Source organism: Larimichthys crocea, chromosome XII (genome assembly GCF_000972845.2).
Source record: "Larimichthys crocea isolate SSNF chromosome XII, L_crocea_2.0, whole genome shotgun sequence".
NCBI lineage: Eukaryota > Metazoa > Chordata > Actinopteri > Sciaenidae > Larimichthys > Larimichthys crocea.
This window is the reverse complement of record NC_040022.1, coordinates 1,818,044-1,830,513: the sequence shown is the minus strand read 5'-3', so window position 1 is coordinate 1,830,513 and position 12,470 is coordinate 1,818,044. Positions and strand designations below refer to the sequence as shown.

General features: G+C 42.2%; 1 protein-coding gene across 3 annotated transcripts in view; it reads left to right on the top strand.

The window, feature by feature from the left end:
* LOC104922922 (protein shisa-8) overlaps positions 1–12,470 on the top strand; it is an 87,797-nt gene that overhangs the window by 34,468 nt on the left and 40,859 nt on the right. For all 3 annotated transcript variants that reach the window (XM_010735884.3, XM_019266015.2, XM_019266016.2), the window contains exon 3: positions 406–521. In XM_010735884.3, the coding sequence (XP_010734186.2) occupies positions 406–521 (116 nt within the window). The remainder of the gene's footprint in view (positions 1–405; positions 522–12,470) is intronic.

The following is a 12,470-nucleotide window of genomic DNA, read 5'->3' as shown; positions in this document are numbered from 1 at the left end:
GGCATCAAAACTTGTTCAAAGGCATCAAACAATGAAAGATGGCAAGAGGGGAAGTTGGTTTATATTTTATAAATGATTGATGTTCCCAGTAGACAAACGTGCAGAGACTCATCCTTTTTCATGCTCCATTCCTCTGCCATGAGTTTAACTCTGAGCATTTTTTGTTTGGGTTTGTTTTTATGGAGCTATTGAGATAAAGGATGTTTGGATATTTTTAATAATGGAATGTCCACATTAATGTGCGCTTTTCCTTTATCTCAATCTGTCCCAGCTTTTTTTAACAGTCTTCCTTCAGTCCTCTTTGTTTCCCTTGTGATTGCTGGAGTCAAGTTTTTTTTTCCCCCAGTGTGTATGCAAGATGCTTTAATGAGGTGTGTAAATGTGTGTATTTCTTCCTGCCACCAGGACTCTGACGGAGCTTTTGAAGCAGCCAGGGGAGGCAGGAATGGTGGATGGAACTGGGGTTCATCATCCTATAGGGACCAATGGCATCTCGGCCAGAGCGCTACGCTCCAACAATGGTAAGTCCTCCATGTGTGTGTGTGTGTGTCTTTGTCTGTCTGTCTGTGTGTGTGTGTGTGTGTGTGTGTGTGTGTGTGTGCATCTGTGTGGGTATGCGTGGGCATTCACACTTCCAACCTGTGGTGTTCAGGTATTACATCATTTCTGTGTTTTAAGATGAGGCTAATTGAACAGCTGCACAATTTTTCCACAAGCTCCCTGGCAACTGCAGAAGTACTCCCAAGGGTACAAGTACTTCTGCTCGGGTTTCACTCTCCAAGTCCAGAGAAATCCAGGGCAGACGTGGATTAATTGAGAGGACTGGGAGAACGCCATAGTGTCCACTGGGACATCCACAGCACTCTAAACAAACAACAACACGCATAGCACATAAATGCCAAGCACATGGGACAGTGAGGCCTTCAGTTATATACGAGATATATGTTATATATGAATTTTCTACACCATGTACACACTTCTTGTGACACACTTTTACACACATAGGTCTCACTCTCTGTTGCTGTCTCTCTGTCTTAAACACGAGCACACATGTTATCCATGGGCAAGGAGGCGCGGGGATAGACAGGTCATATTTAATTAAGACGTAATTAATTGCGTTCCAGCTCCAAACCCACAGAGGCTACGCTGTGTGACCCATCTGTCTCCCTCTTTTCTCGCTAGATCTCGAGGTTTTTGACCACACACACATACATGCTCGGTATAACCCCCATGCTTCTTCAGCGGATTGAGACCCAAATTAGTCTGCATATTTCCTAAGGGCTCATTTGTGACAAGAGTGATTGCATGCTTTAAAAGACAAAGGTCCCCGTTGCCTCACAATTTGGTCGTCGCCAGTCGCAGCTGGAAAAACGAGAGTCATCCAGACGGACTTATATTACTTGTGGTACTGTGAGTAAATGTCTTTATTGTAACCCACTTCAGCTGATATCTGGTTGCTCTCCGAGGCAGGTATAAAGCCATGTGATCAGTAAACATGACTCGCTAAAGAGAGATACTTTATTGAACGTACAATCTATAAACAAAGATGCTACATGTTTCATATGATCTGGTTCATACATAAATGATTATAGTGTTCTCATTTCACACTGTCGCACATACGCACACTTAAACATGCAGTATTTATCCACTCACACTTCTCCCTTTACTTTTATCTTCCTGCAATTACAATGAACATGTTTTTGGCCTCTTTTTCACCCCGTACTGCATCTATTATCTCTCTGCTTTTTTTCTGTCTTGTTCTTTCGGTCCTTTCATTTCTTTATTCCCCGCCTATTAAATTCAGAAGTGGGTGTAGATCAAGCAACAACCCCAGTGGCCAAGAAATGAAGCCTATGCCGAAGTGCAAAACTGCAGTTCCTTGAACGTCCACTTGAGGCTGACTGCAGAAGGAGTCAGTCTCCATAAGTCCCCATGTTAAAATGTCCAACTTCACACCAGAAATAAACATGTTTACAGCCTGGCACAAAACACAGTTTTGGTCTCTATAGCTAATTTTCCTGTTTATGACAACTGTACTGAGGGTGAATTTATATAGAACTCACCTGTTCAAATTATACTAAGGCTTAAAGTTATGCAGAATTAACAGCGTGGCCACATTGATTGACAGGTGAGTGCTGTTAAAGATGGCTTGTTTGAGGACCCAAGCGTCATTTAGATATCCACTCGACGTCTTTGCTGATTTTTAGTTCATATGGGTGATGCTGTCCATTCTTTACACTGTCAGTGGTGTATATCCAGGTAAGAGGGAATCCTGCTCTCACCTGCAAGGCCCAGAACGTAAACTGAGACAAGACGGCGCTGAGTGTGGCAGGTGGAAGACAAGGGGATATCCTGGAGCACAGGGAGGGCAAATATTGGCAACAAGCACACAAAATTTAAGTTCACAAAGTTGACTGAAGTCTCTCTCTCTCTACTCTCTGTGTGATTTACTGTCATGTATTATTGCTTTTTAGTTCTGATAGATCAGGAGGACCAGAGAGTGTTTCATCTCATAACTACAGATAATCTTAACGGTTGCTCTCACACAATACTTCGCTCTCTCTTCTTTCTGCAAACTTTAACTATGTGATTAGATGCAGTGACATTTACAGGCTGTAAAGTTCCGGCACAAAGAGGAAGAAGAATTATTTGCGAGTATTTTACCACTTGGGGTTGCGAGAAAAGCCGAAGAAGAAATAGGGAGAATTAATCCTGTAGTTAAAAAGATAATAAAAAAGAGGAAGTAACAAAAGGAAGGGTGTGAGAGGTGTGAAAGGAAGGATAAACAGGGCGGACATATGGAGGAGCGAGTGTATGTGTGTGAGTGTGGGTTGCAGGGGCTGAATGGGGATACAGGGCGATGACAGTCGGGGCGATGGGATGAACCCATCCTGATCCTGCTGCGTCAGCCGTCTACAGATAATCACCTCTTAATTAAACACATTTAATCCTCCAGGCCACTTAGACAGAGGGAGAGAGAAAAAAACAGAGAGATTCAGTGAAAGAGTCAGGGAGGAAAAGAGAGGACAGCAGACGAATAAATGTCGATGAAATCTTCAGCAGGTTGGCGTTAAAGGACTCCTCCAGAGGAGGCTGTTTGATGGTTGTATGAAACTCTCCTCCCTCTCCATGATTTCAATTTTAGGGCTCATCCAAGTATGAAAAATGATGTTTCACCACTTTGTCTGTTATTATTATTATGTTGAGATTCAAACTCTGGACAAAGAAAATGATACTATTAACAACATTACTGCCTTTCAACTGAAAAAGCTGATTCTGTAGCAGTTTTTAACCACACTAGAGTTCTGGCACTGTTGATCTGTCGGTGGGTCAAACCACCAGACTGAACAGCTTGGCAACAGTTTAATATATTGTCATTGAAACTTGGTAGACATTCAGGATCTCAGCTGGATCAATCTTGCTGACTTTGCCGATCCAAAAGTAAGGTTGACGTCTGAAGGTTTGACAGAGAGCGAGTACTGGTTGAGTGACACAGACAGTGATTGAGAGTGAGGGAGCCAGTCAATGAGCAAAAAATAAAGCTATTTCTTGATTGTTTCACAGCGGTTACGTTCAGCACAAGTAAACGCCACCCCCACACACCGCCAGACAACCCTGCGGCAAATCCTGTCTGAATGCGCCCTCGTTGTTGCACGTTAAGCTCTTTTCTCTTTACTGTGGAAGGTAAAACTGTACAATAATAAGTAATGATTTATTCTGAACTGAAGGTTCATAGAACAGCGGAACCTCAACTTTGCTCGAGTGCAGATATAAATGCACAGAATGCAAAATGTGTACACCAGATTATGATCACTTTATTGCCTTTCCATGCAATTTCTCTAGAGTTTTCAACTTCCGTTGGCGTTACTCATCGCTATACATGCATGTTAAAGATGTAGTATGTGCATGGGCGTGCTGTAGCTGAGTTAGAGTGGGAAACATGAACGCAGCTGATTAGGATGAAAATACATCGAACAAGATCTGAGCCCTCTGTCCAATGAAGACAGTAGCCAAATCCTCATGTTTCCTCTCTAACAAACGAATGATCTCTTTATCCGCTTCTCACTCCTCTCCTGTTCTCCTGCGCCCATTTCTGAGGTGTATATATATTTAACAGAATGTAAAAGATGAACTGAGGGATAAAAGGTGGTGAGATGTTAACTCTAAGGCCGGCATATTTGACAGAAAGAGACGAGAGGAAGGGGAAAAACAGGGAGGGAAAATATTGAGGTCATGCGACAGTTACGCTACACTGAATCAGTGGAACGGTGTGGTTACAAAACGCAGCTGATAAGATGGAGAGAAAAGAGGTTTGACAGCGAGAAGTTATTGAACAAAGTCAAAGGGGGGCAGTGGAGAGAGACAGGAGGGAGGAGAGGAAACTTAGATGAGGTTAAAAGAGACAAACCTTAACAATGACATTACTGAGGCGTGGAATGGGAGAAACGGGAAGTGAAGGAGGGCACAAGAGGGGGAGTGACGGTGAAGGTAACAAAAAAGGAGATGAAATGGGGCTGACGACGGCAATGAGTGGGTGGGTGGTGTAACAGTATGTCCGGTCTGCAACGAGAAAAAGAGGGGGGAACTAGATCAAAAGAGAAGCACGGCAAGAGCGAGGACAACGTGTGAGAGAGTTAAAGAGACTACAGGGTGAATAGAAATAGAGAGAATAGATAGAAGAGACAACATGCTGCTAGCTGCGAGGGGGACAGCTGGTCAGCTGCTGCTCTGCTCGGTTCTGGTGTGGAGAGCTGCCCCGAGGACAGCCACTCTGCTCTGCACACACACACGCACAAAAACCTGCTAATTCATGTATATCCACAGCCAAATATGCAGAAGGTTGCATGCATACATCCAAACAAATCACACATAACATAAACCATGATACACACTCTTAACACACATTTTGTTACTGTACAGAGAGAGGGGAGAGGTTAGTGGAGTTTTGACGGGATGGTAAAGGAAGTGTGAAAGGAAGTAAATAAATTATGGGTGAGACGAAGTGAAAAAAATCTAAAGGATAATGGAAGAAAAGGCACGAAAGGAAAGGAAAAAAGATGCAAATAAATGAGACAGTGAGCGATTATATAAAAGTGAGTGAGAGGATATCAGGCGATGGGATGTAAATTAAAATATGTGGCAGGAGGAGAGGAGTGAGCGGAGAACAGATGGCAGGGAAGGAGAGCGGGAAAGGAGGGAAAGAAGATGGAAAGCCGGGAATGCGAGAGCGTTCCCAGATCACTTATAGCTTACATCGGGCATGCAGACACAATCATAGCACTGACTGCAGCACAGAGTGGAGCGGAGATTCTTCCTTCTTTATTTAATCGAATAACAGTCAGCAACAAAGACGGCAGCACGTTAGTTGAGGCTTTTTTCCCTTAATTGTCTTTGTAACAACTTCCCTTTAATTCATTATTAAAGGGTGAAATGTCAATCTAAGTTGTTGACAAGACTCTCTCCTTTTCACTTCTTAACTTCCTCCATCAGTGTCCCCTTTGGTGTTTTTACCTCTGTCATTATGTCCATAGAGGCTGCTGAGCTCGATCACATTGCCCATTCGCCCAGCTCCTGTTCTGGCACGACATCGGCTCCACTCCCCATCATTATCATAAAACACTCACCCGATCCTCTGAGCTCAACATCTGGGTAGCCTGGCTAACAAACTGAGCTAACAGCGGCTACAGTTCAGAGGCGTTTACTTTACTGTCCATCAGGAAACTCTTTTCTCCTTTTCTCCATAAAATATGATCCAGTTTCACCAGAAACAGTGAAATAGTCTGTGTTGTGTGACTTAGCTGTACGGGGCGGAGAGTGGGAATGGACACCATTACATTTACCTGATTACACATCACTGTAACATCAAAATAATATTAAACCAGTTATTTGTTGATATAATGTTGCTTTAAACATCTGCATGTTAGCATGCTGACATAAATATATTGTTACACACAAACCATTACATTGATAACATCCTACATGAGGTTTAATTATTGCACCAGTGATTAAACCAATCGAGCCTGTGCAGCAGTTGTTACTGAAACCTTCATTTAAAACACTTTGAGTTATGATGCATTGGACTATCTCAATAATGCACGTGCACACATGTAATGCTTTATTCAGCAGTTCTCAGAGGTAACCTTTAAACCAATGACGGTTACTGAAGGAAAAGACTTCATGGGGGTGTATCTGAGCAAGGCGGACTCTGCTTCTCCATTGGAGGTCTCTTCTGAGATAGGAAAGGATTTGCATTTGTGGGGCATAATTTGCATGTTGTCGGCCCGCGAGAGAGGCAGAGACGGAGTATAAACATCGGAGTGAGAGTGGGAGGAAGGGACGTTGAGATGGTAAAAGAGAAGAGGAGGGTGTTTGATGCAGATAGAGGGGGGGAGACCGTGGAGGAGGAGGGAGATAGGATCAGTGTGACATTGAAATCAAAACAAGGAAATGAGTATCGTGGGAGCCTGCAGGATGGGCGCTAAGTGAAAAAACGTACTATAGGCGGCGTGTGTGTGTGTGTGTGTGTGTGCAGGGGTGTGTTAGCATCTGTGTGAGAGAGAGAGTGTTTGTTTACATCTGTGTGTGTCCTTGGTTTCTGTGGATCGTCACTACGATGCCACATGGGGCCAGTGCCAATTATATCCGCACTGAGCTCGTCAACGACACACCAGAGAGAGACGGGAGAGGGAAGGGAGTGAAGCAGAGCAAACATGATTTAAGAATACGTGAATATATATGTGTGTGTATGTTCATACAAGCATGAAAACGTGCGCTCATGCATGAACGTACTGTACAGTTTGTACATCAGGTGGCCAACATGTCTTCTAATCCAGTTATGGTCTTACTATTATCTCTAAATGACTGGCAGGACCTCAGGTCTACCAATCTATTTGCTGCTTTATGGGACTTTTTATTCTAATTAACGTCTGACATGATGTGCTTTGTGAACCAGAAATGACCGATCCTGACCCCGCTGGCCCTGAGATGGCTAATGTGGCCTTTGACCGACCCTCAACTGTGCTGGCCTCATACAACCGGATTTAATATTGCAGAACAGTACAGATTTTTATGGGATCACAGGAATGTGTTTAACCAGACTTGGCAGCTGTAATATATCAACACAGATGCCACGGTTGCTTGTAGGCTCTTATGTAGCTGCAAACAGGTAGCAACCACAACAGCTGAGTGTTAAAGCCAGTTCAGGGGAACAGTTGTTGTATTTGCTGCACACAAACTGATAGGGAAATCTGCAGCGTATACAGATGCTGACATGCTAAATTAAGTGTTTTGCTGCATCATGTATGTAGGATAGATAACAGGAGGATAGCTTTGGATAAATAGTGTTTTGAGTTTTGATTCAAGGATAGACAACAATAGATGTTTTTCATTAAAACTAAGAATTCAATATCTGACTCTGAGAAGCGACACACTGGCTGATTCTTTGACCAAAAAAAAAGGGCTGCATCACAAGGACGTGCAAATCTTCTGTGTATTTCTGGCTATATTAGCCTTTAGACAGACTCCAGCATGTCAGACATTCCCGTATTTCTCTTTTAATATCCTGTTTGCTTAATCTTCTCCCCATCTCGGTCGCTCTCCTCCTTCCATCTTCCCCCTCTTATTGCATCATTTTGTATGTTTACATCTTTGTGTCTCCTTTCCTGCTTTCCTTTCCTTTGTTTTGTTTCTCTCGACCTTCATATGAGCCGAGCAATAATCTATTATCGTCTGACTTGGAGAAGAGAAATGTGACTCTGCATTTTCCTTCTCACATCAACTTCTGAACTTCTGTCTATCTGTCTGTCTCTCTCTTTCTTCCCCCTCAGGCCAAACTATCTGTAGCTCACCCTTCACCCTAACTACACTGACAGCAAAACCACTGAACACCGAAAACATCCATAATAGAGTACGATTTATATATTAATGTGAGTTGCAGATATTTTCTTTTACTTCTTTTGATGATTTTCACTCCTCTGAAACAGTTTTTGCTGACTGTCTCTTCTATTTGGATGAGTCTGTGATACACATCTCTCAAAAGTGATATTTATTCTCATTAAGGCACATAGGGATTAAATTCAAGAAGCCGTCACACTGCCAGATTTACAGTCGGATTGAGATATCCATACTGATCTTTAGGCTGGCTAAATCAGGTGTAAGTCAGGCTGTTAATCCTCTTGTGCATCACTAGCTTTACTCTCCCACTATCTCTTTTTCTGTCTTAGTCTTCCCTTTTCCAGTTCCCTCTCATTAGCCGCCGATCTTCTCTCATCCTCTGCCCTCGAGGTCTCTTTCTCTCTCTCTCTCTCTCTCTCTCTCTCTATCTCCACTTGTTCTGTTGTCTCTCTGTCCCCTCCTCTTCTATCGCTTGTCCTCTCTTTCTTTCACTCACTAAATCATAGCCGGAGTATCTACAGACTCAGCTGTCTGATCCCTTATTTTCTGACTGAACTCCAAAGTCACCCAGAAATGATCACAGAGCTACAACAAATAGACTCAATGTTCCTTTCGGTGTTTTTAGGAGTTCAAGAGTTGAATTGAGTTAAAAGCAAACTTTTGGGGTTACAGGGACAAAACCTGGAGGCAATGTGATGAAAATGCAAACCAGAGGGAAACTAAGATAAAAGCACAAAAAGTAAAGATAATGAGTTAGTTAGCTGATATTTCACCTCACGAGTAAAGAAAACTAAACTATTTAAATTGGATTCTGTATGTAAAATAAAAATATAACATCATATTGTACAAGAAACCAAACCAGTTAAAAAAGAATAAAGCACAAATTCAGAATATAAAATGAAGATGTAAGAGCTTTGACAAGAATGGTGCTGCTCTATTCATGCTGCTTCTGTGAAGATCTGTCTCCACTGCTGAAAGTCAACCAACTCACAGAGGAGAAATATTCACAATAGGCTTATTAATAAGTCGGCGCAGCAGCCGCAGATTACAGCTTTAGTGATCTGCCAAAACAATGGCCAAGACCCACAAACAAGAGACACAGTCAGACAGGCAGAAACCAAAGGCTGAGGGTCGGTGATTGGATAGGGAATATCTGCTGTTCATCAGTATACTCATGAATGCAAACTTCCATGTCAGCACATTGAAATACTGACAGGAAGCAGAACAAACTGAATCATTTACAGTGTGTTGAAACATCACCATCTTCTAAAACAGTTTTTCGGTCATACCCACTTATGTTCTTTCTGGAGTTTGTGTTTTTGATTTTTATGCTATTGCTTCTTTTTACCTACCATCTGCTGCACCTTTTCACCTTTAAACCATTTTGTATTTTTCTCAGTTTGGAAAGTTGATGATTGTCAACAAAAGTCAGCATGTTAGCAAGTCATTCAGTGTATATAATGTTCGCTTACGCCTAAATTATACCGAGCGACGCTGTGACATGGCACCCCCATGCTAGACAATTCTTTGTTATAGCACCAGAAGAGCAGTGATGCGTTTCAGAAGCCTCCCAGAAGCAGCAGATTGAGCTGGTTCGAAGTCAGACACAGAGAACCCTCAATTTTCAAAATAAAACACCCTGTGCAGGAAAACTATTTAACTACATAGCTACTGTATTGATCCAGCAGTTGTTAGGATAGGTCTCTGCAAACCTGATGATCACCATCGTCATCATGATTCATCATCTGATGACCATGAATTTCATGGCAATCCATCAAGTAGTTGTTGAGATATTTCAGTGGCTGACCGGCCAATAGAGCAACATTACCATTAGCGCAGATCCACACCTCCAGCCAGGCTAAAAACATACACATGGTGGACATTTTAAAGGCTTATTCCAGTACTCTTCTTACTTTTTCATCAAAAAGAAGAAAAGCATTCAGTATCTATTTATATTCCTGGCAGTGTGGAGAAGGCTGTGATGGGCTTGGAGGGTGTTTGTACTCACAACCTCAGTATTTCTAAATTCCTGGCTATGGCCTTAATCCGGCTTGTTCAGTATCCTGCTGTGTCCTGCAAAGCAACCCTGTGCTTTTTTAAATTTATTTGATTCATCTAACACTTGGAGTACACAGAAAAATTTGAAGTTAAATTCACAAATATACAAAAGTCTGCATTGCTTTAGTGGATTTAGTTCTTTTTTCTCCGGGATCATCTCACGTGGATCTCTGTGCTCTTGTTAGGGTGAAGTTAATACGCTTAGATCCTTGCAGCTGCTATAGAGGACATGTGTTCATAATGTATACAGCATGCATAAGGTACAGTGGAGTACCTTCAGGCTTAGCCGTGCTGTTGTTTACACGCATGCATGAAGAGTGAAGAGGCTTTTATGTGAGTGTGTTTGCATGCTTGTGTGTGTGCATGCATTGATCCAGTGGTGTGGTGTCGGGGGGGGTATTTTCTCTAAGTCATTTGAAGGACACTAGACCTCGCTCTGAAGCCCCACGCGCCAAGCCATCATGACAGCCACACACACACAAAAAGGAGAAATGACAGCTATTGAGGATAGTGTGGACAGACGATTCATGAATTACAGCTCAATAGAGACAAATGACGGCACACACTGGCAAGACCTTGTCATTGGGAACAGTCTTAATGCGCGGGGGTTGTGACTTACGCTGTGTGTGTGTGTGTGTGTGTGTTTATATGTGTGTATTGGAGATGTCAAGAGAGGCTGAGGGAGGCTTTGTTGTGTCTGTCACCTCATCTGCCTCCAGCTAATCCTGAGGGTCAACCATTATGGATTGACACATTTTTACCCATTTGACCTTAAAAATAAATAGTTGCTTGTGTGTGTTTCTGTGTGTGTGTGTGTGTGTGTGTGTGTGTGTGTGTGTGTGTGTGTGTGTGTGTGTGTGTGTGTGTGTGTGTGTGAAAGCATGTGATCACATTTAGTTTTTTTTTTTGTTTTTTTTCCAGTGAGTCACCAGTCTGTAATTCCTCTTTGTATGTTATACAATGAATTGACTTCACTGTAAAAATAAATGAATAAATCGAAAAACGGTCGAATGATTGTAAACTGTAAAATTATCACAATTCAAATAAATGTCAAAAACTATAAAAATTACTGAAAATTGTAATTAAAGTTTTGCAGAAAAGCACTGTTATTTTAAAATCTTTTTTATTATGATTGTTTGGATGTTTTTTTTTTTTTTTAATATGAGATTAAAGAGGTGATGAGAAAAGGCAAAAGGTTTTTTTTACTTTGCGTGCATGCCAAAGCTCTTAGCACTCCTGTATGTGCAGAGGGTGGCATTTTCATATGTAAGGAGCAATGAGCAGAGAGGCAGTTCAAAGGGAGAATGAGGATTTCCATGGATGTGAAGAGCGTGTAAATGTGTGTATGTGAGCAATCCTGCATGTGTCTGTTGGATGCTGATATGAGCTGCTGCTGAGCCCCTGAGTGAGGTGCAGTGCATGGCTATACATTAAATAGCCGGGATTAGCCTCGACTGCTGGGGGCTCACTGATAGTATTACTGTTATGGAGCGACTGGGAGGGATCGGGCTCCATTTTGGCTCTGTTATTCTGTCATAATGAGGCATAACCCCTTTCATAGAGGACTCAACGGTTTCCTGGTTAATACATCAGGCCAACGGTAGCACTTGTGCTGACTACCAGGGAGGGGGATGATGGAAAGGGGGGAGTGTTTGAAAGAGAGCATGGAGGGCCACTAAGAAAGAACATTTACAGGATAAAAACAGACTATTCTGGATTAGAAGAATGTCATTTTCCCAATCTAAAATGGTTATTGTCCTGAAAATTTAATTTTCTTTCCTAGGATGTAGTTGTCTCACCCGTGTGTGGGTCAGTACCTGTAAGAAAATCTGCATCTCTTCTGTGGCTAACGTTGATTTCATAATGATCCTTACTCCTTAAAGTCACACAGCAGAAGTTAAGCAACAATTCGTAAATACTACTCATGCATTTTTGGGTGAACTAAATATGTGAGAGTAATCTTACATGCTACTGAACTCAGGGTGTTTATCCTTTGCTGGTCAGGCTTGAGGGCAAGAATTAATAAAGCATGCTTTATTGTGATAATCATAGGACGGTGATGCAGGTTTCTTTACTATGATCTACCCGTGTGCCATCCAGCTGGTTAATTTTCCTAACTCGACACCCTCTGAGGATCTGTACATGTGTTCTGCCATGTTCATTTTCCATAATCAAACCAGTAATCTTGTACGAGCTCAATCCTACAATTACAAGCTTAGAGATGATATCAGATGAAAGGAAAGCGTCTGCAGGAAACCGTATGTCATTTGGCTCAATCCCGCAGCCATGAAGCGACTTTTGTCAGCGGCTGGACAATAAACTGAAGATTAAAGGTTTTTACGGGACATGACTGATTAATAAGAACACCTTTACAAGTGAAACCGATAATAAGTAACAGAGGAGGAGGAGGAGGAGGAGGAGGATGTGCCTTTAATAACGATGTCTCCTTCTGTCCGTGAAGGTTTCTCCTGCTGTGAGCTTAAATTGATGTAGTTATCGCTGAAGAAACAGTGGCTTAG